Source organism: Solenopsis invicta, chromosome 11, assembly GCF_016802725.1.
Source record: "Solenopsis invicta isolate M01_SB chromosome 11, UNIL_Sinv_3.0, whole genome shotgun sequence".
Lineage (NCBI taxonomy): Eukaryota > Metazoa > Arthropoda > Insecta > Hymenoptera > Formicidae > Solenopsis > Solenopsis invicta.
In genome coordinates this window covers 11177970-11202940 of record NC_052674.1, presented here as the reverse complement: position 1 = coordinate 11202940, position 24971 = coordinate 11177970, and the positions used below count along the sequence as shown (strand labels likewise).

The following is a 24971-nucleotide window of genomic DNA, read 5'->3' as shown; positions in this document are numbered from 1 at the left end:
GTTTATAATAAAAATACTTACAATTTGTCAAATCTAAAACCATAAAAACATTTATTAAATGTTTATGATAAATGTTTATAAAATAAATATAAATTATTAAAATATATATTATAAAATTTAGTAAATGTTTTATAAATATTTTGTGCTATTTGGGAAGCATTGAAATCACCGAGATTCGGTGATTTCAATACTTGAATATTACAGATTCTAATATCGGAAAGTTTAATATACTGAATATGAGATGATTTCATGATGGCTTATGGTCGTTAACATATTTCAGTACCAAACATCATCAAACGGTGGAAAATAATTGAAAAATAAATAAATTGAAAATGAAAATAATACATTGACAAGAAATATCTCTATCGTAGAATTTTAAAGAAATTTTAAATACCGTTAAAAAAAATAACGGCAAGCCGACTGCCACCAAATGCTATTACTAAATAAATTTTGTTTTTATTTATATTAAAAGTAAAAACCATTAATTGCTTCAAAGTTGATGTATTTAATCTAAATATAATTTCAACTTGCATCTCTGACGTAGTCCTTTTATGGGCGTTTTTTTATACGTCATTTTAATCGCTTACGTTAAATTTCATCATACATACGTTACATGTTTTAATCCCTAATAAAACTTTATTGTTGTGGAATTTTTCTTATGTATCGCAACAATGTTTATCGGGACGGCTATCGACAGGTATCGTTGCCTAATAAACGCCACGCAGATATCTACATTATATATCCCTCGCGTTATACCGTTACAATACACAACGGCGCGTTGCACTTCCTGCTATCGCGGTAAGAATATAAATCGGTAAGCTAAACAGCCGGGTGAACTCCTACGTAGCCGAGCGTTACGTCATTAGGTACGCGCGCATGAAACAATCGAGAGCACAGAGTCTCACTTTGGAATTCTCACAGAATCCTTACGAAATTTTAACATCCAGGCTACGTGCTGCTCGGCGAAGACACCGCGTCACTTTTACACGTAAAATATTCAGAATGCTGCATGCGAAGAAACTGGTACTGGTCTTTAAGACAATTATTTTTTCTGTTTTTAGGCTCTAGAACTCGTTGCTTTTATATGGGTCACGAATTTACAAAATATTTACAATTGTTTGAATATTTTATAAATATTAAAAAAATATACTTTATAAACATTTTCACGGTCTTAGATTGAATTAATCATAAATATTATAATATTGTATAAAATATTAAAATGTAGACTAAATATTTTATACAACATTTATCTATAAATATTTATAATTCGTTCAATTAAAAATTTATAAAACTATCTATAAAATATTTTGATAAACATTTATAAATATTTATTATAAATATTGTGTGCTGTACGGGGCAAGTATCGCAAATATTTATTGAGCAAGCATCAAGTGCCTGAAATCTTTTCATTCTTCTTTATAAAGAAAGGCTGTCTTTAACTTTAACTTTAACTTTAAAAAGCGTCATTATTTTTCAGTATCTCCGAGAATGTATAATTCTCACTGAGCTCCCGCGCGCCCGCGATCGGAGCAATCTCGCGTGGCTTGATAATATAATTAGGAGACTTATATAAGAATATAATTGAGGAAGGGAAAGTGCACACATAATTATATTAGGAAAACAAAATCTTGCGCGAGTGATACGTCGAATGATCCTCCATCTGCGAGAAAAGATGAAAAAGGGATTTCGGGATTTCATCGCACTGAGCGTGCAGCGTGGATACCGCGTCATCCAAGAGACACGCACACCGGCCGGAGCGATCATCATCGATCGAATTACATCACGCGACGCCGCCAACTTTCTCCCGGTTCTCCCGACCTTGCTGCGCCTTTTTGCTTTTGTGTCTGTCCGGATGTGAATCGATCTGTACGTTCGACGGTTACGACGGGCAGACCCGGTAAAGGTCAGCCGCGCGATCGGTGAGGGTTAACGAACGGGTGGGGTAACAGGATGGACTTGAGAGAGTGTAGATTTTTGCGAAGGCCTGCCCGGAGGTCGAGGAAGTGCCGTGGGAGACCCTGAAATCCGATTCCTCGGCTCGGCCGAGTCGTATTTCTCACCGGCCGGGTAACGCGATCGATTAGATAGATTATTACAGCAGCCTTTCCTATTATTAGTACGATCGTACGATCGAGGCCTGCTTCGCGTGGCGTGAAATCCACCGTCGTTGTATCGTCTGTCCTTATGGATCTCGAGTGTTCCTTTTGCACGTTGGAATCTTTTCTTTTTACCCGACAATACATATCTACGTTATGCAGAAGTGTTGCTTAAGATAAAAACGACGCGGTTCCGTGGTGAAATTATGCAACGTTTTCGCGACGGATAACTTGCAAGCGAGCACTTGCAATTATCTCCGCTATAGGATTTCAGAGTTTGCTCGACGTTCGTCCAGCCGTTCGTTCAACCGAGAAAACAAAACGATCTCTCGACGTGTCTTCGCCTTCGTGGCGGTCGTCGATCCTGAGGACCATTTGGGAAGCTTCCACTTCGTCGGACTTGCTTCCACAACTGAAGAATCAAGGTGAACGCTTGGCAGGGTGTAACAAGGTGATCCTATTGCTTTCATACCCGACGATATGCACGACCGTAGCGCTAATTAAGTGCCGACTTGCATTTTTAGAGATTTACAGTCGAAGATATATAGACAGCAGGATCTGGCTTTTATGCAAATTGTATCTAAAATTGAATTGCATTGATCCGTCATATAAAGCGACTATCGTAAATTATTGATAAAATTCATCTATGAAACAGAGAATCTAAATTATATATATTCTACGCGAGAAGACAAGATTTACTCTAGCAATTTTATTCTACGTTTAAAGCAGAATAAAGTACTTTCGTCATTCAATATGACGATTAAATATGATGATCTTGCTTTTAAATAATAGAACGTCCTTTTGAAATATTCCTGAGATGTGCTTCATGCTCGTGAAACGCGATGCTCTTCATCCACGTCGACTTGTCTAGGCGACATATCCGCTTTCCATTTAATTTGTGTCATTGTGTGTGTCGGGCTCGGATTAAACTCTGCTTCCGTAGTGAATCGAAAGGTAGAAGATTGGGGAAAAAAAACTGAGGCGCAAAAAAAAAAACCAAAAAGTCAAGAATAAATAGCACGAAGAAAACCCAAAGAACTTGGAAGTAATCTATTTAATTACATCATACGGAACGAGACAAAATAAAATTTAAAGTGCAAACCACTTTATAATACGTTTACGTCGTGAAATAATTTATATTAAAGCATGCGAGAAAAATTATCGAGATTAGTCTCGTGTGTTTCCCAATTTTTTTTAAAATATCGGTGCGCATCGACATCTACGCGTGACAAGCGCTTTCCATTTTATCGCATCAAAGCAGTCGGCTGGAGTTAACTCCGATCACGGCACGTAGCATATAGCTAAAAGTCATGCAAATGGAAAGGCGCCCGATGCAAAAGTCGCGAGGCGTTAAGGACTAAGGACATCACCGGCGCGCTCTGCCATTGTCATCGACGTGGCCCAGCCCGTCGCGCATCTCATCTTCGGCCCCGCTGTCAATTCTGTTGTCCCCGATCATTTTTGCGAGCGCCGAAACGCACGCAGCGGACAAGACCCGTCGATTTTACCAAAGAGGAAGAGGACCAAGAGGACCGAGAGGAGGAAGAGGAGGAGGAGGAGGAGGAGGAGGCGACAGCGGTGGCGGCGAAGGAAACGGAGGAGGAGGGATCTGCGCCAGCCGTTGGAAGGGACGGTGGATCCTGGCGGCCTCGACGTGCCAGCTCCGCCTCGAGCTCGCTCGCGCCTCGGCCAAGTGAAAGTCTGATTTTGCTTTCTACCCGCTCTACCCGCGCTCGCCTGGCCAGTGACAAGCGCGCTGCGCTCGCGTACGAACGCTGCCGTTTCTTCGGCTTGTCGGCGATGGTCCTACTCGCCGCGTGCGGCTAACGGCACACTGACAGTTCTCACGTTCTTCGCTGAAGCGCGGATCCGCCGACGCCGACGCGACACCCGCGAATCGAATGGGGGACCGGTCGCGATCGCTCCTCGATCGCGCGATGAGCTGCGAGTGACCTATACCCCCGTGGGGCATCCGCCGCGTGCAAGCACCCACTTCGAGCTCCAGGGAGAGACATGTCGAGGTCGAGCCGATGTCGAGGCCAGGTCCTCCTCCTGCGTCTGCTGCTGGTCTGCGCGCTCGTCGCCGCCGGTCGCCAAGAGGGTAAGTTCACTATGCGTAGAATCTCCCCGCCCGAGGGTACCAAACGCGATTGCTTTAAAGCACCCTCGCCATTCGCCTCGCATTTCGCTCGACCGAGCGCGCTGAGATTGTAACGACACTCGCGAGCCTTTGAATGTGAAGGATATTTACTCAAGAAGAGCAGGAGTGAACGACGGGAGAGTTTAGACGACGACGACGACGACGGGTCCACGGTGACTGGTCAGAGGTTTTGACCTTTGCACGCATGCACAATCTGAACGTTCGCCACGATTCCTCTCGCTAGAATGCACCGCGCGTTTCATCGGTACATCGGAAAATACAAATACGTGTGATTACGGATAATCCATAATTATTGGAAAAGATGGCTTGATTAAATTTCTGTTGTCACGATCGAGATTAACCAGGCACCAAAACTGTGTACATCAAATGTTTATATATTTTTCAATTTTCTGCTCCGCGATTTCACGTGCGTATTATAGTTCTATGAATTTTTTTCGTTTATTATAGATCCCAGATACAATATTTATAAAGGATTTATAAAACATTTATAGTAATTTGAATACTTTATAAATATTTAATATTTTTGTGAGCTTAGATTGAAGATCAGATAGAGTAGTGTTATTGTGAACGTCACAAAAACATTTGTAAGATATGTATAAAATATTAATGTAAATCTTTGTATTTTTTTTTCACTCATCAAAAATATTGCATAAAGTGCTTATATGTTTAAAAAAAATAATCAGTAATAAATATTTATGAATGTACGAGTGCTGTCTCGGATGGCTGAGAATCAGTAACTCTGCGATCTTATAGTTCAACCGTGGATCCACGGATTTGTTAGCTTTCGAACGTATGTTTTTTTTTGCGAAAGATTGTGAAGATTTGTAAATTCGTACGACCGCTGTTTTGAGCTTACATCGAGACTCTAAGAACCAACGGAATCTCAAAATCCGCCTTACAACTGCTACGTATTGTTCATACTTATGCGGCGTGTCCCACTTTTACCTCATTATACTTGAATGACAGACGGTTGGGACGCCGATCCTTCTTCGGCGTGCATATTGATAGAAGTCGCTGCTTACCGTGAATTTCCTCAAAAAATTCCATCAAAGTCCGCTCTTCAAATCGATCGAAATAGAAAAAAAATAGGGCAACCCTTGATATTTACGCCGCAGAAGTCAGAAATAATAGAAGAAGTGAAGGTAATTTGTTCGCAAGCACTCTGTGCCTTTATGCTATATTAGTATTGTGTCGTAACTTTCATTTTTTACTCATAATATGAACAAAATCGTCATGAGTTGAATCAACCTGTTCACGTTAGGAATGGCGCAACGATGTATTAAAATATACGTAAAATGATTTCTCTCTCTCTCTCTCTCTAAGAAGTGTAAATGGTTCAGTGATTATTTCGTGATACGTAAGTGTAGAGAGATAGTAAAAGGATTGAATACACGGCAATACGAGTGCTTAACCCTTGCATTCTTTGTTCAACTTGATTGTCCCACTCATGAGTGGCCATAAACCCCATCCCTTTCGATATAAAGATACAAGGGTTTCCCAAAGTTTCTTCTTCAAGAAAATCTAAATAAAAAAGCAATATTTCATATTCAAAACTTTTTCTAGTAGTAGACCATAAAGTTTTTATTGGTATAATTCATTTGCCTTGAACATAATGAAAAATTCTTGACTGATGCGGCGTATATACCGGAGTTACCCTGTTCTCCAGCAACTTCCGGCAAAATTTAAAGACTTTCTTGTCTTCGACCGCCAATTGCGGTCGTCAGTCGCAAATTTACGATCGTCATCTCGTTGAGAAAAGTCCGACTCTGCATCACAACCGAAGGATTCGTAGGAAAGATTCGCCGTGTGTCGGGAAATGACGCGATAGAATCTATCGAGACAGCCCACGTCTGTTGCGAAACGCACGCGATGCCAACCAGGAGTCTCGCTCGGTTCTCTCGGTTCGGCGGTCGGCAGTCGCCTGACGCGGCCGTATGGCCACTCGATACTCGAAAATATCCTCTTTCCGCAACCGCAAAACGGAACGTCGTTCGCGCGCGGATAATGGCCGGCGGTCACGAACCGACCGCGATGTTTGCCCGCGCTACGTAATTCCGTGGTGGTGGTAGCGCGCGATCCGCGATACAATAGAATTGCGATACGATTTGCGGAGCGGCGATAGCGGGTCCAGCCGGACTCCGGGGCCTAATGGACGGCACACGGTGGTGGTGGTGGTCTTATCGGCGGTGGTACTCCGCCCTTGTCGAACGGACTTTCGCCCCCTCTTGCCCCCCGCGCGATTTGTAATACCCCGCGGGCGCAGCCATCCTTCGCAACCTTGCCTTTGTTCGCCATTGTTACGCTTATCGTCGGACGCACGCGAACACGACGGATTGGCAAATGATTGTCGAACAATCGCGCCGCGTTACGCATGGACGTGCGAGGAACGCGCGTCGTTATTCGCATTCTGCGGCGAACGTGGACGTACACGCTGTTAGAATGTTAGTAAGGTAATCTCGCGAATTTGCACAATTTGCAGATTTCTACAGTTGCGCGGATTATCTCGGAACGTTGCATTGTCTCTCGGCAATTGGATCTCGGATCTGAAATTGATTATAATTTCGCAGAAGCTAATCTGTCGCCAGAGATGTCGTAACTTCTCTGTCGTAACTTCTCGTTCCTCGACGTTGGACGTCTGGCTATTTTCCAGATTTAACGAAAAAAAAATTTTTTATTTTATCGAGAGGCAACGCGGGGCCCCTATTACATTCCACTGACGACCTTGCTCGAGGTAGAAATCTGAATTCAATCCAGGCTGAAAAGATTCTTGAATATAATTTGATGCAACACTAAAGAGATCACGCACCTTTTTAATCCTCCCGAACAGTTGCCGACATAGATGCCTGATATATTGAAAAATTACATGTTGAAAAAAAAATGGAAGAAATCGCATCTTTGAATCTACTATTCCAAAGTTAAGAATCGCTATTTTTTGCAGAGGCAACCCGTGGCAATCGGTAACTACGACGAGGCATCAATCCGTGAAAGTTTTCTTGCAATCGCACGTGACTCCAATGAAATCTCGCGCGGCGCGAGAGGCTTCCTCGGAAAGGTCGAAGCGACTTTTGCCCGTTCGAAAGGCTCTCGAAAATTTCCGATGCGATAGAAAGTGAAACGACCGCGGGGTCCTCTTCTTAATCTGTTATTCGAATCCGTGCGAGCCCAAAATAGTCTCTACGTCACGCGGACGGCGTGTCGTCCGGCGGAATTCCCTTTCGATGCTCCTGCATTCCTTTTTATCGTACCCTCCCGTCCCATTCTCTTTCGTCTTTGTTCATCTCGAGCGGCGCCAAAGGTCGCAGGAATTTCGACGGTATTAAGGGCCGCGTCGCGCGGTCGGTGCCAACGAACGACCTTCCACGTTTAGCCTGTGTCCTAACGGGTTGGACCGCGAAACGGCAACTTGCCCTGGCGAAAATAAAGCGTGAAGCAAGCGTAAAGTGTAGATTGGAACGTAAGGAACGTAAGGAAAGCGTAATTGAACGCTTTAAGAAGCGTAGATTGCACAACATCGAAACATCCTTTAAGAAAAAGCGTTTCAATAAACTGATTATTATATTATCGGTAACCAATGATCCCTATAAGCGCTAGGATATTGTTTTATTAAAATTAAATAATATTCCTGAAATATTATTTAGTTTTAATAACAAGTGGTTATGTGTTCTGATATTACATAAATATTATATAAAAAGTATAATAAATAATACGATACTATTTACTTCAATATTTTAAACTATCGAAAAGATTGTAACTTTCAAGTGTAATAATAAAATTTATGAACGCATTCTCGGAATATTATTTTAATATTATTTTAATTTTCAATAATATTTCAGTTACTGATATATAGGGGTGGATAAGTTAATACATTTTTTAACTAAATTAAATAAATGATTTATAAATGGTTAATGGTTTATAATTTAGAGTAAATTAACTTGAGTTAAATTAGAAACTAATTTTGAAAAACATTGTTCATATTAAATTACGCAATCTGAATTTTTTAAAGTTAAACTACTCAAAACAATTATAATATGGATCAACAAACGAACTTAATATTTGTAAATTAAGTTTGTGTAATATTACAAAGAAATCTTATTTCTTGTATGTGAATGTATTTTTCTCTGACAATTTTTTCTTATACATAGATAAATTTTTAATTTGGGAAAAAAGTTAATAAATTAAAGCTAATGTATTTCAAAAATAACTAGTTAAAGTTAAAAATTAAATCATTAAAAGTTAACTAAGTCAAGTCAGAAGTTATTAACTGTTAACTTTATTAATTTTTTATTCTTTAACTAGTTACTAACCCGAAATAGTAATCAGTTTGTAAAAACGCTTTATCAGTTCTGTTTTTCAAGGAATAAGCCATTTGTATGACGCTTTAAGAAGCTTTCTATTTTTGTCGAGCAGATGCAGGCTCGACACGACGGGGAGGAAAAAATTTGCGTCCAATCTTTGTCCAATTTGCTCGAATTAATTCGAGCCGCATGGGACGTATCGGATTAGCGTAAAAATACGAAAACGCGTTCCCGACCGAGAGATTTTCCACTAATTCTATTCGCTTCGCGAGGCACAGTCTCGATATCGCGGTGATATTTTGTACCGCAATCGCGCGGGTTGCTGCCTTGTCACGGCCGCGCGGAGGAGTAGTCCTCACGCACCTTGAAATGCCAAATACGTACGTAGAACTGGAATATAAATTGCAGGAATTGCACATTGTAAGGGAGGGCCACGATAAAAATCTCGTTTGCGCGTAAAACGACAAATAAAACCTTTAGTAAATAAGGTTGACTAACCGAATCGCAATAAGATAAAACGAAACGATTCGACGTAGTTGAAAAGTTTCGGAGAATAAATGTGATAGCCGCATTGAGAGAAAAAAATCACTAAATTTTAATAAATATTTGTTCGAATACTGCTAATGAAATATTTACTTACAAACATAAATATTTACATTACAAATATGTTATTGGACCGACAGTGTAACAACACAATGATAGTAAGAAAGTCTTCATCGGTCGTAGCTAGGTCTTAGTGCTTTTATTTTTATTTAAAATAAATATTTACTCTATAAAAAAAAATTGATACTTAAATCGGTGGTACCAAATAAAACTATATTTACATTTAGTAAATATTTCATTAGGAATATTCGAATAAATATTTATTAAAATTGAGCAATTTTTTTTCTCTCGGTGCAAAAATACAATTACACCTTTACTTTGTAGAAATTAAAATGTAAATTATACTTTAAATTTATAGAAATTAAAATCTTTCCGAGATTAAGGTGTATTAAAGAGACGAGACGAATGTTAAATCCGTCGCGATGTAGCACACATTCGCGAAGTGGCTCAAGAGATGAGCGATTAATCCGTATCGGACGCTGATTAATACTCGACCCACTTCGAGAGAGTGGCATTAGATATCCTCCGCGGCTTTCCGTTTTCACGCATCCGCCTCGTCGTAATGCGCACCGGCGCGCCTTCTTTCTTTCCGTTTTCGCCGTTTTCCTCGTGCATGCGACACGGAACGGCGATCAAGGAATTCGGAGCGTCCGCGTCGACGTCGAGAGTTGAGAAATTGAGAGGCGCGCGGAGATCGCGAATGACCTTCCCCGTGCGCTCTCATTTCCCGACGACGCTGTCTTTTCCCGATCGGATCTGATTGGCGATGCCTCATCCGATGATCCTCCACGGATGGTAGTCATCGGAGACGCCTCGCAACATCGCGAGCGAGAAATCGCGGGATTGGGAAAGTCCGACACGTCGTTCGGAGGCCAAGAATGTTACTGGTCTGCTCCTCGAAGGAAACGCCGATTGCCCAACGAAAATTCGCGTTGCGAAGCCGAAGTCCTTTATTCCATTTCGCGCGATCGTCTGTCTCTTCTCTTCGACATGAAATCTCACACGACACTCACGACAGTGCATCGCCTATGTAATTTTTCGAAAATTGATGTATCCTGATACAATTTTTTTTTGCAAAAAATTATCGTATTATAATATTTATAATCTTTAAGTAACTGAGATGTGATTCCCCCAAAATATCACAAACATCAATTTAATTATTTTAAAAACAAACATTTTCTTTCTCTCTCTCTTTTTTCTTTTACCAAGAGTTATAATGTGTCGGCTCATTTCTTTGAATCTTATAATATTTAGTTCGATTAGAACCGAGATGATGAAGGTTTTATTTGTAAATTCGCCTCTAGCTACTTCAGCCACACCTTACCAGCCAATGAAATTGTTGACCTTTCGCATATTTCTAGGATTAACTTATAACGCAAAGAAATTGTTCGCGTAATGGCAGTTTAAAATCACGTGACTCATGGAAATATAAATTTTCTTAATGGCAAAAAACAACGGGTTTCGGATTACGTAACGCCCATCGTTTCCATACTTATTTAATCGCAATATATAGTTGCATTTCATTATAACATATATCCTTGTTGACGTACCACGTTAAAATTGATACGCACGTCGAAATATAATTTAGAAAAGTCCCTTTGCGGAAAGAAAACTTGTAAACTTGAGAAAGTGTAATAACATGTGCGTAGCGAATTTCTCTACGTAATAGCAATAACGCGATTCTTTCTTGGAGAGTGGTCATCGAGGAGACTTAAGAGAAAGTTTATAAAATCATATAAATGAGCAGAAAAATAAGATGTAAGAGAGACACATATTTATTGTATTAACTACACTCGTCCATTACTCTCTCTCTCTCTCTCTCTCTCTCTCTCTCTCTCGTTCTCTGCAACCAGAAGCAGCTATGTTAGCTATGTGTTTATTACCTGTCTGCTCGTCACACTCTATTTCACCTCGCGTTCTTTCGCTGCCGCTTCTCTTTCATTTAGGAAGTTTCCAAACTGTATTAATTAAACGAGCGGGTAAATGTGTAACACACTTTTTATGCGAACAGAGCTAAATGCTATTCCTTTCAGCGCGCTGCGCTGATTTGTGCAGCAATTGCAGCGCAAACTTTCGCAATGCCATATCATTAATATTGATTTACAATTAACATGTAATTAACAGTAACTGGCAATACGCAAATAAAGCGACATTAATTAACGAGACATTCATTTACTACTCAATTATCTCCGTCGCAAATTCTCTGCGTTCTCTTCGCAGATTAATTCTCTCGCATATTCGTAGAAAAATACCCATACAAAAAAAAAAACCAAAGTTTTGTCCTCAAAAAGACGATATTTCTTACTAGATTTTTTTTTTAAAGCATCTTGAGATTTAATAAAAATTACCCCTGATATTTTTCAGCGATACGTACGCCACACGCCAAATGATATTATCGTCGACGAAATCGGGGCTGCTGGAAAAGATGGCTTTCATTCAAAGCTATCATCAGCAACGTCCGAACAAGTCTCATCGGCGGCCGAGTTAGAAAGTGGCTCCTTCGCGTGCGTGCAAGCACGTTTCGTATCGAAATACCGTATTCGGATCTCGATTTCGCTAACAGTGGAACAGGCCGGCGCGGCGGTGCGTACGCAAAACGTCTCTTTTTTTCCGGCTCTTTTTTGTTCTCTCCACGCAATTCCCCGCGTTCGCGTGCGTCTCGCGAACGGGACGTTAGATAACGGGCTTCACGGTGCAATAAACGCGAGAATCGGAGCTTTCGGAGCCAAACGATTGCCAAACGCGACCGCGTCCAACGCGTTTCTTACGCGTGCGAATGGAGCGAGTCCTCTCCTTCGATCTCGATAAGTTCGCACGTAAGGCGCGCGACCTCTCACCTAAATGTCAGTGGCAAAGTTTAAGCGGAACTGGGTTGTTTTTGGTACTAGAGCGCGGGCTGTCCGGTTTCATAATTGTGCAATGCAACCTCCTCTGCCCCGTCTCCCCCTGAGAACGAGTTTCGCGATTTGCCAGTTATTAACATAACTGGAGTAACGAAAGTGTCGATTCGATAAGAATCACCGAGCGTTTGGCAAGCTCGGATACGTGAGACGTGCGAAACCTTTGAATACGCTATTCGCAACGTCGGATGATTCCTCAATTTCACGTTCTCGCTACGAACGGAAACTTTCATTGGCAGAAATCGATATTTCAGGTGTTAAATCACAATGCATTTACTTTCACGCGAAGATGTACGTGGAGAATTAAAGCTTAAAAAAATTCGCAAAAGCGAGAACAGAGAGTTTCTTTTTTATGCAGATGTTTGAGAGAAAAGGAGCGATTAAGTATCATGTTTAAGTAGAAAAAAAATTAGAGAAAAAGAAAGAAATATTATTTTGATATACTATATTATTTGAAGATTATTAAATGCGCTGCGTATCGATAAAACTCGATGGTCAATAAAAAAAAAAAATAATTAAAATACGCGAAATCTGTCTTTGATAAAATCCAAGGCAGGTTTATAGAAAGTAGTTCCGTCAATGCTTCACGTATTATTGACGAGCTAGAAGTGTTGACGTTAAGAAGCAAACGCGAGTAGTTAAAGAGAAATTACAGGCTCAATAGGACGTCACACATTTTTCATTTTTAGTTCACCAGAAACGAAATGCGACTTTTTTTCCGGAGAAACATCTCCGGAGGAAAAACAAATTTATTTCTCGACCATTATTATTATTACTAAAGAATCACTCACTACGTAAATAATAAAACGATTCAATTTATCGCATTTTTACCATCTACTACTACGTAAGATGTGCCTTTCATCGTAAAGCGGGACATAATAGTAAAGCTTTCTCCATTAAAAGAGACACAAAACGCGTAAAGGCGCTCTATATACATGTCGTTCGGTTACAACGTAATTGTATAATAGTAAAATACAAGACGCAGAACGGTCGCGCTCGGTAATACGCGCGATTGCAATCTAAGAATTCACGCAGGCATGTCCGTCGGCAGGCGCTCGAATTGAACGAAGGACGATCGAAAGGAGAGCGGGCGCAGCTTCGTGTTGCCTAAGCCTTCGTTACACTCCAGTCCGATCGAGCGGGCACTTCCTCGCCGTGTCCCGGTCGTGAAAGTATCGCTCTCGCACGGGGAAGTGCACGCTAAACTGACCATGTAAGAGTTTTCGAATTACGCCAACCGGCGGTATCGGCTCGACGTATTTGATATTCTCGACGTTTGGTCGATCGGGTGAGAAACGCCAGTCGGGGCAGTCGGATTGATCCCGAAAGGGAGAAGGATCCGCTTGAATGATCGCATTAACGCGAACCGCGAAACACGCTCGCCTCGAGATATCTCCTCGCGTCGCGCGATTAGAATTCACGGGGGGCCCTCCCTGAGTTCGAAAACGAACGCGAAAAATCAAAGCCCGCCCGTGCGTTATTTCACGGGTGGGTATGCTCACGACGCGTAGAATTGCGCGAGACATTTTCAGAAGTTACCAAGTTACATAAGTTACGCATAACGATCTCGTAACGCTCTCATAGCATTGTCTCTATTCATTATCTCATCAGTGCGGAAAATTCAACTCATTTCAAAATGTCTTATTCGCGCGTTCGCGACGTGAAATAATGGCGCTTAGTAGCGCTCGATGTGGCTGTTGAATTTTAAAAACTTCTCAGCTCGTACTATCGTCATTGTCATTTTTCATCTGGAAAAATAATGTACCCGGCAAAAGAAAAAAATTCGAATTAGGTGTACGCGGAATTAGGTAATGTAACAAACTCTATAAGCGCTATGATATTATTTAATGTTAAATAATATTCCTGAAATATTATTTAATATCAATAGAAAGAGAGGGCATTTAAATGTTGTACTAACAGCAATTTATCTTCCAAATAAAAGAAAGGATATTTAAATGTTACATTAGCAGTAATATAAATTAGTCTTCTATGTATAAAATTTTATGAGAGATTCTTGCAAAATAAATTTTAAAAACTTCTCAACTCGTACTATCGTCATTGTCATTTTTCATCTGGAAAAATAATGTACCAAAAGAAAAAAATTCGAATTAGGTAATGTAACAAACCTTATAAGCACTATGATATTATTTAAATAATATTCCTAAAATATTATTTAATATCAATAGAAAGAGAGGGCATGTTAAATGTTGTACTAACAGCAATTTATCTTCCAAATAAAAGAAAGGAGATTTAAATGTTACACCAGCAGTAACATAAATTAGTCCTTTATGTATAAAAATTCATGAGAGATTCTTGCAAAACGTTCCCGCTCCCCTTTACGGCGAGAAAACCTTCGAGTGGATTAAGAATTTCGTTAAGAATTCAGGAGCGAGTCGAGTGGAAACGTAACAAAGCATTATTGCGCGAACGAATTCGCGGTCGCGCTCCGCTTATCCGTTGAAAGTAAGTTCGAGCGTGGCTCTTTGCCCGCGCGAGTCATTAATCCCATTCTCGAAGTAATGCGAACTGATTATCTATTACCGCGTTTTCATTATTCGCGAGTACATGCGCATCGCTGCTCGCGGCAGCGATAACGTCTGGCATTAAGCATAAAATATGGCCCACTTCGAGTCTCGAAGGCTTCGTTGGAATCTCGCCCGCATAAGGCACGAGCTGATCCTCAACGAGCTCGTCGGCGCAAAAAAAAAAAAAAACAAGCCCCGCAAACGGCCCCCCGTGCGTGACGTGACACTGAAAAATAAAGAGCAATAAAAGAAAAAAAAAGAAACTTCTTTTCGCGAAACGGCCGATAATTAAAGCACCCACGATCGAATCGTGCGAATGAATTCCTGGCGCGGACAGCCGATCAAAAAGGAACAACTGCGAACGCACGGTTTAATCTACTCGCCTGTAACTCGCAGCTACCTCGCGGGCGATCGTTGCTGTTATTTTATATTGTATTTACGCACGAATTTCGCGGCCGTCCGTCGTCGTCGTCGCCGCACCGGTTCGACTCGATAGCGATCGTCGATGCGCGTCGCCGATTAACCGCGAGGTAGCAATCATCGTGTGGCACAGTTGTAATTAACATTTTACGGAGGTGGATCTTTCTTCGATAGCCGCATCCTCGAGTCGCAACCTTAAAAACCCACGCTCAAATAGCAGTAGTAAAGGACAGTAATTATACTTCGTGTCTCGCCCTTCGAGATTACGAAGGTAATTACGCTACTTTATACCTGACAACCGACAACTTGTGAGCCAGAATTGGAATTTTTCGCCGCCCTTCAACTTCCGCGACGACCTACGTCATTGTTCTACGCGTAGGCATAAAATAGGTCGGAATTCGTAATTGAAATCTTGTTGAACTTGTTGCACATTTATGCGATTTGTAATTTTAACCGACTCCTTTGCCAAGAAACTCTGACAAACTTTTACTGCCGACGCAGAAAGGCAGTCAAGTTGTCAAATTACGTTTTCAGAGAAATAACTTTTAGGAAATGAAGCTTTCAAAAAATGTAAAATATATTTAATAAACAAACTCCTGCAAAGACTAGTAAGAGTCAAGACGCAGATACAAAGGCGCAACAACTAGTCAGAAGCTAACTTATAGTAGATAAATCAATGTGGGAGAAGATTGCAATTTTTAACGAGGCGGAATACTTATGTGCTTTACCATTTCTGTCACGGAAATTATCTTAGCCAATTGTTTCACTCACGTTCATGGAAGAAGTTTATTATAGAGCTTATTATAGAGGAGAGTTACCACACACACACACACACACACACAAATGCGCATCGCTTAAGCTATTTTTTATTATATTTCGCATTTAGTGCTGTTTTAGATGTGAATGAAAGTTCGAAGTTGTAGCTCAATGTTTCAGTCACCTATCGTTACATGTTGAATCTTTCAGTAGTTTATTAAAAATCAATTTGTTATAAGATTTTTTTGTAACATGCTGCGAAAGATATGATTTAGAAAACCGATCATCTAAAGCGTATCTGTGATCTCTTAAATCGTATCGTCTTCGAAAATATCGAATTTATGAATTAAAATACTTAAAAATATAAGAAATCGTTAACTGATATTTATTTTATTAACAATTTGTCGAAGAAGTAATCGAATATTCAACAATTAATAAATAATAAAAAAGTAAAAGCACTGAAATAAAATTGGTGTGAATTAATTTTTGTAATTGACATTTATTTATGATAATATTCATAATGGTATGAATTAGGAAAAAAATCAATTATTTAAAAAAATATCGATTTAATTTTTATAATAATTGTAATTATGTACATACGTACAAATACAAAATATTTTAGTCTTCAAACCTTCTCTCTCCTTTTTTTATAAAAATATAACAATTCAAAATAAAATTGTATAATTAAATTATCATCAGTTAATTGTATCATCAATAAATTGTACGCACCTGATTTTCTATTTAAAATGCTAATAGCATACATAAAACTGAATAAAACTTGTTAACGCGTCCATATTATTCATTTCTTATTTTTAAATGTTGCTTACACGAAGTAAAAATGTTAAAATGTTAAATAGGTACGCTTTAGAAGACCGGTGCGCATTCAACAACTTTCCCCCATGTAAGCTCGTATAATTCTAGTCAGTTTTATTAAACGTTTATTAACGTTGTATCTTATCCCTCGTCCATTTCGTTACGCCGAGCAATCTTCGATGGACACAGAATTACTAATCCAATTTATCCTTTAATCAGATTTGCCTCTCGATGGGAGCCACATCTCACAATCATCACTTTACCGCGCGTCGTTTCGTTGCGTTTTCTTCTTTACGCCTCATTCTTACGTTTCGCCCTAAGCGATGCCTCGAGGTCGTGCGCGATCAATTCGCGGCGATGCATCAAGCGAGAAAAGCGAGAGAGCCGAAGAGCCGAAGAGCTGAGGAGCAAGAGAGAAAGGGACATAAGAGGGAGAAATGAGCTTAAACACCTTGTAAGATCCACGTGGTAGTAGCGCCGGGGAACCCCGCCTTAATTTATACTCGCCCCGTACGTGCGCCGATCTATTAATCGCGGACCGATTGTGAAGCGTGGTGAATGCGATCGGCCGGCCGGCCAGCCGTAATTATAATTATCCCGGCTATTTGCGGCCGCATAACTCACGACGAGGCGCGGTAAAAACGCGATCGTTCCGCGGACGAAGACGATCGTAGATCATTTCGGCGGTCGTTACGGGACGCGCGCGCGCGATTGCCGTGATTAATGCGTGCAGCACGCGTGCGATAACGCGGGCACGGCTTTGTAACCCGGTTTTTCAATTTTGTTGCGGATTACACGGTGACTGAGGAAGAGATGGAAGGGGAGAGAAAGCGGCGGACGAGAAATCGCGCATAATTCTCGGGGAGTCTCGTAAAATTAGAGGAAACAGAAATTTCCGCCACGCGGGAGCGCGAGATTTTTCCGCGAGAGCTTTCGTCGCGCGCGGAGAAAATTGCTCCCGTTCTCCGCAAGTTTTCCCTTTGGAGATCGACGTTTGCAATTGCCGAGCCGCGCGCTTATCAGGCGCGATCGGCGCGCGGGTTTTCCAGAGAGCGCGCGAATACTCGCGCGCGTGCGTGATTAATTATCTCGAATAGAGCGACGACAATCGCCGGCCGAGCGAGAAAACGCCTCCCGCGGGCTCTCGAAGCTCGTATGCACGCGGCTTGTGACCCCCGACTTAATTTATATTCGCCCTCGGCTTTTTTCGAGGTCTCCTAGTCGATCCGATCGCGCGCCGCTGACGCCTACGGAACTATTCTAGTTACGACACACTGAAACACAATACGAGTACACCGTCGCGTGGACCGTGGACAACAAAGGGACCTCGGGATTGAATTGCGCACCCGGAGGCTGCTCGTATTATTTCAGCGCTCAATATCAGATAGATAGAAAGAAAACAGAGAAAGAAGAGAGGAGGGGAACTTGGTCTGAACCGCCGAGATCTATAATCGATCAGTAATTATGTAATGATTGCGAAAAATAATTGCGGCAATAGAGAGCGATTGAAACGAGCCTTCGTGCTAAAGGATTTTTGCTTGATTTCTTTGAAGGAGAGAAGAACGGTCGAGACGCTTGAAGAATTTATGTTCGAAGAAATGTAAGTGCGATGTGCAAAGCGTAATTTCGACTTTTCTTCCGTTAATTTTTTTTTCATTTTTTTTTTCATTTTCGATAATTATATCGTTTATCCAACACGTGAAATATTAATAAAAAATCAATTGTAAATCCGCGAAAGATTTTGTATCATGACCAGAGAGGATGACGTTGCCTTCAATTTAAATTATTGCATTACTTCTGTAAAAACGTATGAAATTTATAGAAGGCGCAGAATTTATAGAATGTACTATGCGATTTATTTCATTCTTTTTCCTCCCTCCCTCTCTTCCCCTCAGTTGACATATTGATGCGCGTATCTCGTGCCTTTATTACAGCGCGCGATGTAATATCGCAGGGCGCTCGTTACGTTGCTCCTCGTTGCTCTCTATATCTCCCATTTAGGCGTATCCACAAGCTGCCTCCTTCGACACGTGCACCGAAGTAATATCCATCCCGAAGATTTTTATCCGCCAGTATATTGCGCAAACCGCTAATAAATTATGCCCTCGCGACTCGTTTAAATGCACAGTGCCGCGGCGAAATGCCTCGCGATACTTCGCCTTTCACCTTGCTACGATAATGCATTCTGTCTCGTGCATTGTGCCTCGGTTGGGATAACTGCCGTCCCATTATCGTATGCCGTACCCCGAGCAACAATTACGCGGAAACGGCCGTCGAAAATCGGCCGCTGAAGACTGTCGCGGTTTCCCGCGATTAATGAGGAGCGAGTAAAAGTCGCGGCGCTACGCGCTGTCGCTAAGAAAGCGCTCGCGATTGTTTCGCAAGTCGCAAAAAATATATCGGTAAAAAATAACATTTATCTTCCATAAACCTTTTGTCGTAAATGTGCAAGCAGTTTTAAGAAATTGTCCACGATATATAAATGTGTATAGGTATAATAAATCACATTGTAAAACTGAGAAAGAAAAGGAAATCAAGGTAAAGAAATTAAGGTCGTTCCTTTCCGCGAATCAAATGTTTTTACGGGGCATAGAGAAAAGAGACAATATTTTAGAAAGTGTTTTCGCTTTTTCCAAGATTTTCAACAGAAGATAGACTTGGTTTGGCGAGATAAATCCCTCTACGCGCATAAATCATTAAAACATGCACGTTCGATACGAAACACGTGAAAAATACTTTCCTGCGACGGAAAGGGTTGCGATGCAGAAACGAGAGACATTTGCAAACATCCCCAAAAAAAAAAAAAAAAATCAAATCCCTATTGATAATTCGCGTAAGTCACGCCTACCGTTGATTTCCAGAAACGGGTCGATGGAACAAGCAGCTCTCGCAGCTGATACCAACAAATTCGGTATACGAGAAACAAGACCGAAATGCATCGCCGTCCAGCAATGAGGCCGACGCATCGCTGGCGCATTCGCTGGCGGAGAACAATGTGATGGACACATCGAAATCGAAGGAGGGAGGCGATCACAAGGAGGAGACGGTGGAGGAAGAGGAGGAGAAAGACCCTAAGCTGACGGACGACGCCGAGGAATACGAAGATGAAGATAAGCACGAAGAGGAAGAGCTCGAGGAAGAGGTGGAAGGAGAGGAGGAGGAGGAGGAGGAGGAGGAGAGGAAAGATCGCTCTGATACCGAGAATGGCGCAATGAAGAAAGAGAGATCTCCGCCGGAAACCAGCAGCACGTCGAATATCGACATAGCAGACTTCGCCAAGGATGGGGATTACCTCGAGGATCTCCCGACGAATCAGGACGAGAATACGTATTATTATTACGACGACTACGAAAACAGAAATCGTTCCCATTACGACGCCGGAGGTGAGTTTCGCTCGTTTCTAATCGCACCAAACTGTAATTGTGATTATTTCTCCTCTTGTGCGGGGATGCACAATTAACAATCTTTGCATTATCGTAATCCGTACATATCCTTAAGTTTGTAAAAGCTCCAATCCAATATCTTTCCCAGTATAAGCACATATAATTACGTTAAATTGAATTATTGCTGACAAAATATTATCAACATAAAACATTTGAATTCTAGTTTCAAAGTTTTTCGTTCTTAAAAATGAGAAAACTATTACTTATATTTCCATTACGTTCTCAATCAAATATGGCATAACTTTGATTCTTCCTAATTCTCTTGATTCTTTAAAAAAAGTTTATGTTTCCTAACGTACACTTCTCGTTATAAGCAGATTTGGCATCTTGCAAATTTTTTAAATATAATCTCTTCCCATTCCCCCATTTAGACGGACATCTCGACTACATGGACACGGAATCTGAAGAAGAGGATGTCACCCCAGGGAACTCGGCAGAAACAGAGCACGGCGCTCTGGAAAAAAGAGAAAAAGACGTCTCCCACGAGTCGACTTCTAACTCGTCGCAAATCGTCGAGGAAGAGGTCGGCAATCCAATATCATCAACGGAGTTGGAGCAAGGCTCCTCTATGGAAGGTAGTGACAAAACGTTTTCTACACTCGACGCGTCTGGCGAGCAGAAACAGGAGCAGGAGCAGAAGCAGGAGCAAGAGCAAGAGCAGGAGCAAGAGCAGGAGCAGGAGCAAGAGCAGGAGCAGGAGCAAGAGCAGGAGCAGGAGCAAGAGCAGGAGCAAGAGCAGGAGCAAGAGCAGGAGCAAGAGCAGGAGCCTGAGAACGTCTCTGCCGAGGTGAGTTCCATTCTGATAGGTGGTGCCGTAGTGTCCGTGGTGACCACGAAGAGCGTGGTGAATGGCACGATATCGGTGCCGACGACGTCCTCGCCGGCTACCACGGAGCAAGTCGCGCCGCCGCCGCCACCATCGTCATCGTCCTCGATAATTGAAACAACCGAGGGACACCCGGAAGTGACCACGGAAGACTCCGCGAGGATTCTGGCCTCCGTGCAGACCAGTCGCAGCGTATCGGGCGCGCGCTTCCTGCCATTTCCGGTGATAGATCGCGTGGAGCAGGTGGAGGCGCACGGCGGGTCGCTCGAGAGTAAGAAGACGTCGCAATCACCGTCCACGGAGAGTATCATCGACAAGCTCGACTGGGCGCAGTCCAAGCTGTCCAGCGATCTTCTGCCGGCGGCCATCCTTGGCACCGGTGGCTTCCGAAGTGCCGGCAACACGCTGCAATTGGACGTGCTAGCCGAACGAGATCGCACCACGACAACGACGACGGCTACGACTACGACGACCCGCAGGAGCTTCACCACGACGGCCAAGGTGCCGGTTATCAGCAAGTTCATACCACGGCGTTACAACGACAAAAGACTAGAGCAAAACAACAGCAGCACGGTGAAACCGCGATTGGAGACTACGATTGACACCCTGGAAGGTTTACTGCCTCGAAATTATGTACTGAGAGGAACTACTCCGAGTGCGGTCACCAAGACAAATTTCAGGTCGGATATTACGTTTTATCTAAATGATCGGCGACTCAGAAATAAGTTTTATTAACGCAAAAAATTAAATGATCAGCAAATTACCTAACTGTATTAATGAATCAAGATTCAATTAACAGTTAAAAACTATAACACGTTGATAATAGTTGTTATCGTTTTTCTTCCAGGTGGCCTCCTCCGAAACCAACGACATCCACGGAAGCAACAGAGACAAAGACCACATCGACGACACCACGAACGAAGCCTAAAGCTAGCATTGTCGTCCAAGACATTAGCGCATTTCTGCCAGCGGGGTACAAGTTAAAGAAAGAAGATGCAGCTGTCACGGAGAGCTCCCTTCTCAGCGAGATTCTCACCAAATCAAAAGTCAATATTTCATCTCTTTTACCACCTGGCTATGACAAGAAAAAAGTTGAGGAAGAATCCGAGTCAAAGGATACGACGACAACGACGACGACAGTGAAAAGTACAAACGTCTCTCCAGAAAAGATCTCTTCGTCTATTCAGGATCTGTTCGCGTCCTCCAAAGTTGACATCTCCGCCTTGTTACCCAAGAACTACAAACAAATAACGACGGTGACGACGACAGCGAAAAGTACAGACGTCTCTACGGAAAAGATCACCTCGTCTATTCAGGATCTCTTTGCGTCCTCCAAAGTTGATATCGCTGCCTTGTTACCCAAGGATTACGAGCAAAGAAAGAAGAACTTCGTCCCGGACAGTAAAGCTAGCGTCGCGAACAGCGAGCAGAATGCGACAGTCACTGAACGGACCGATTCCGAGTCGCCTACGACGAAGAAAGCCGGCGGCTTGAAGATTGTGTTTCCAAGCAGACCAGGCGGTCGCAAGCCGATTCACAAAATAACTACTCCGCAGACTTTACGTGGAGAGGGTCCAGGCACAGTAACGCCAAAAATACAAAAAGGATGGCCGACTCGGTAAGCCAATCGTACAACGTTACATCTTAATTATTATAAACAAAAAATAGTTCCTTTTAATATTCTCTTCAGATATTAAATTCGGAAAGTGTCTCTTATTTATTTATGAGTAATGACTCTTAATTCATGAAAAATCACGTTATGAAGTAACGCAAAATAGTACCGTATCTACGTCTGATACGCAATCGATTTGTGAAAATAATGCAACGCGTGCTTAGTTATCTTGTTGGAAGTCGACTCGAAAGACTTATTTTAAGAGACGAAAGATGCGAAAAAGAGAATGGTTTGGCTAAAATATTTAGCTGGATATAAATCTGAAAATTTTATCAGATCATGAAAATAATAATGTAGGACACGTTCAAGTTAGTTGCCAGGATGACAAACTTTGTTGAATCAGCTCAAGCGCTATACATAAATTATTTTGATAGTCCAACAAATTATTATATTTTCTATTCAGCTAAATTTTTAGGTATTTCAGCAGATAAAAAATCGTTCGTTCCGTATAACGACAATCGTGCTGACGAATTTCAGAGTTACTACGGAGTTCACTGGATGGCCAACTCCGTCCACCACACCGATCTCAATCGAGAAATTGCTGGAAGCAGCGCGTACGGCTACGGTAGCATCGGTGAATATATCGCTTATTCCCAGTACGAACGAGATTTCGAGCACATCGTCGACGTCGACGACGACGACGACACCGAGGCCAACGACGCCCGGTATGTGCGACGACGAGTGCGAGGTCGCCGGTACGATTCGTATCATCGGAAACGCGACGTGGGTGCCGGAACTATTAGATCGGAACACCCGCGAGTGGCAGGAGCTCGCGAATCACGTGGAACGAGAGGTATATACTTAGCTAAGCTTTCCATTATCTTCACGAAATGCTAATCGTGTTTAATCGCATATTTTTTTCAGATGAACTTTATATTCTCGAAATCCAGCGTTTTAATGAATTGGTACAAAAACATAAGGATCGACTCCTTCAGGTAATTTGAACTTTCTGACTTGGAAGAATAGTATCGAAATAAGCATGAAAGATAATTATAAACGTAACACAGTACTTACACAAGTACTGCGATTCTTAATAATCAGATATTAGAATGTTTCGCAAATCGTATTTTGGATATCACTCTATCATATCCTAATCGATTTCGTATTAAGGCTCAACAAAAGTATAACGACCATTTTCAGCCAAGGCAGTATCCTAGTAGACTACTTTGTCGAGTTAGCCAATTTGCAGCAAAAAGTGAACACGCAGGAGCTAAAAGTGATTTTCCACGACTCGCTCAGGACGTACAATGCTAATCGGTGGAATGAAACAAGTACAAAGGGTCCATTAAAAATGGGTATCTTCACTATTGATCCTAAGTACACTGATTTCATAGGTACGCCAGAAGTTTTTCATTTCTGTTGATATTCTACCTGTTCCTTATATATATTATATAATCTTTTTTTCAGTCATACCTAAAGTGAACATGCCGCAGTACATCGAGAAAGATGATAGATTGATACCTCAGTGGGCAATCGCAGTGATAGTGATAGGTGTCGGAGGTTTGCTATTTATTATCGTGTTTGGTGTGTCTGTGGTAAGTGCCGAAACTGTCCGAGGTTTTTAAATAATCGCGCGGTCAATGAAAATAGAAACAATAAACAAAATCATTTTTCAGCTCGTCAACAGACAAAATAGATCGAAGCTAAAGCCGACCATGTCCGCCATTTACGACGAAGAGGTGGCTAAGCATACGTCAAGCCACAGATCGAGCGACTACTCGAAACCGGTGCACACAATATGGACCGATCCTGACGTCTCTTGGAACGACAAATCTTTCGAGTCGACTTCCAACAAGGTAAACAAACGCCCGATACAATGTAACCGATTCTGCGTATCAAATGTATGATTTACTTATTCTGGACTCATCCCTTTTTAGATTCTGGTCGACAAGTCCTTCCAGGACAACAAGAAATATAATATGTACGACAGTTGGCGATCCGATTGGCACGGTTATTATTACAATCCCTCGCACACGAGCAGCAAGTACGGCGGTTACGACAGTACCACGAACCTATCGACCCATCACCATCCCGATTACGACACAAATTTCTAAACGGCAATAAACTGCAATTTCTTTTATCAATATTGAGACCTCACTTAATTTATTTGGAGCCTTAGGTGAGCAGCTACAAAAGATTCATCGAAATAATTATTTGCTCTTTTTTTTTCAACGATGTGTGTTCACCTCGATACGACATCATCAACACATTTACGTAGAATTTTAAATATACGGATATATTTGTTATTTTGTATTCCCTCCCGTAATAGTAATATCTCGTGTTCATTATTTCGCGACATCGAATTATCCATTTATTCTTTATTGTTTGCCTTAATAAGGGATTTATTTATTCTAGTCAAAATAATAAGTAATCGTATTATAATCGGTCGTTCTTCACCAGAACCGATATTATCATGACACTGTATATTGCCGCGATGTATTTGGAATCGTAAATGCGAAAA

General features: G+C 41.7%; 2 protein-coding genes across 6 annotated transcripts in view; one reads left to right on the top strand and one right to left on the bottom strand.

The window, feature by feature from the left end:
• Positions 1-24971, bottom strand: part of LOC105201403 (protein SERAC1) — a 40902-nt gene that overhangs the window by 11582 nt on the left and 4349 nt on the right. The gene's annotated exons all lie outside the window — the stretch shown is intronic.
• LOC105201404 (altered inheritance of mitochondria protein 21) lies at positions 3103-24700 on the top strand. The gene is made up of 10 exons (XM_026137840.2): positions 3103-4197; positions 19431-19952; positions 20384-21518; positions 21686-22456; positions 22988-23303; positions 23375-23445; positions 23651-23844; positions 23918-24045; positions 24127-24306; positions 24388-24700. The coding sequence occupies exons 1-10, from the start codon at positions 4110-4112 to the stop codon at positions 24562-24564; spliced, it is 3582 nt and encodes a 1193-aa protein (XP_025993625.2). The 5' UTR covers positions 3103-4109; the 3' UTR covers positions 24565-24700.

Bases quoted from the DNA above. Each gene is read 5' to 3' on its own strand.
- LOC105201404 (XM_026137840.2), top strand. From the start codon at position 4,110: ATGTCGAGGTCGAGCCGATGTCGAGGCCAGGTCCTCCTCCTGCGTCTG. The intron at 19,953-20,383 runs GTGAGTTTCGCT...TCCCCCATTTAG, and splicing joins TTCCCATTACGACGCCGGAG to ACGGACATCTCGACTACATG. The intron at 24,046-24,126 runs GTAAGTGCCGAA...ATCATTTTTCAG, and splicing joins TCGTGTTTGGTGTGTCTGTG to CTCGTCAACAGACAAAATAG.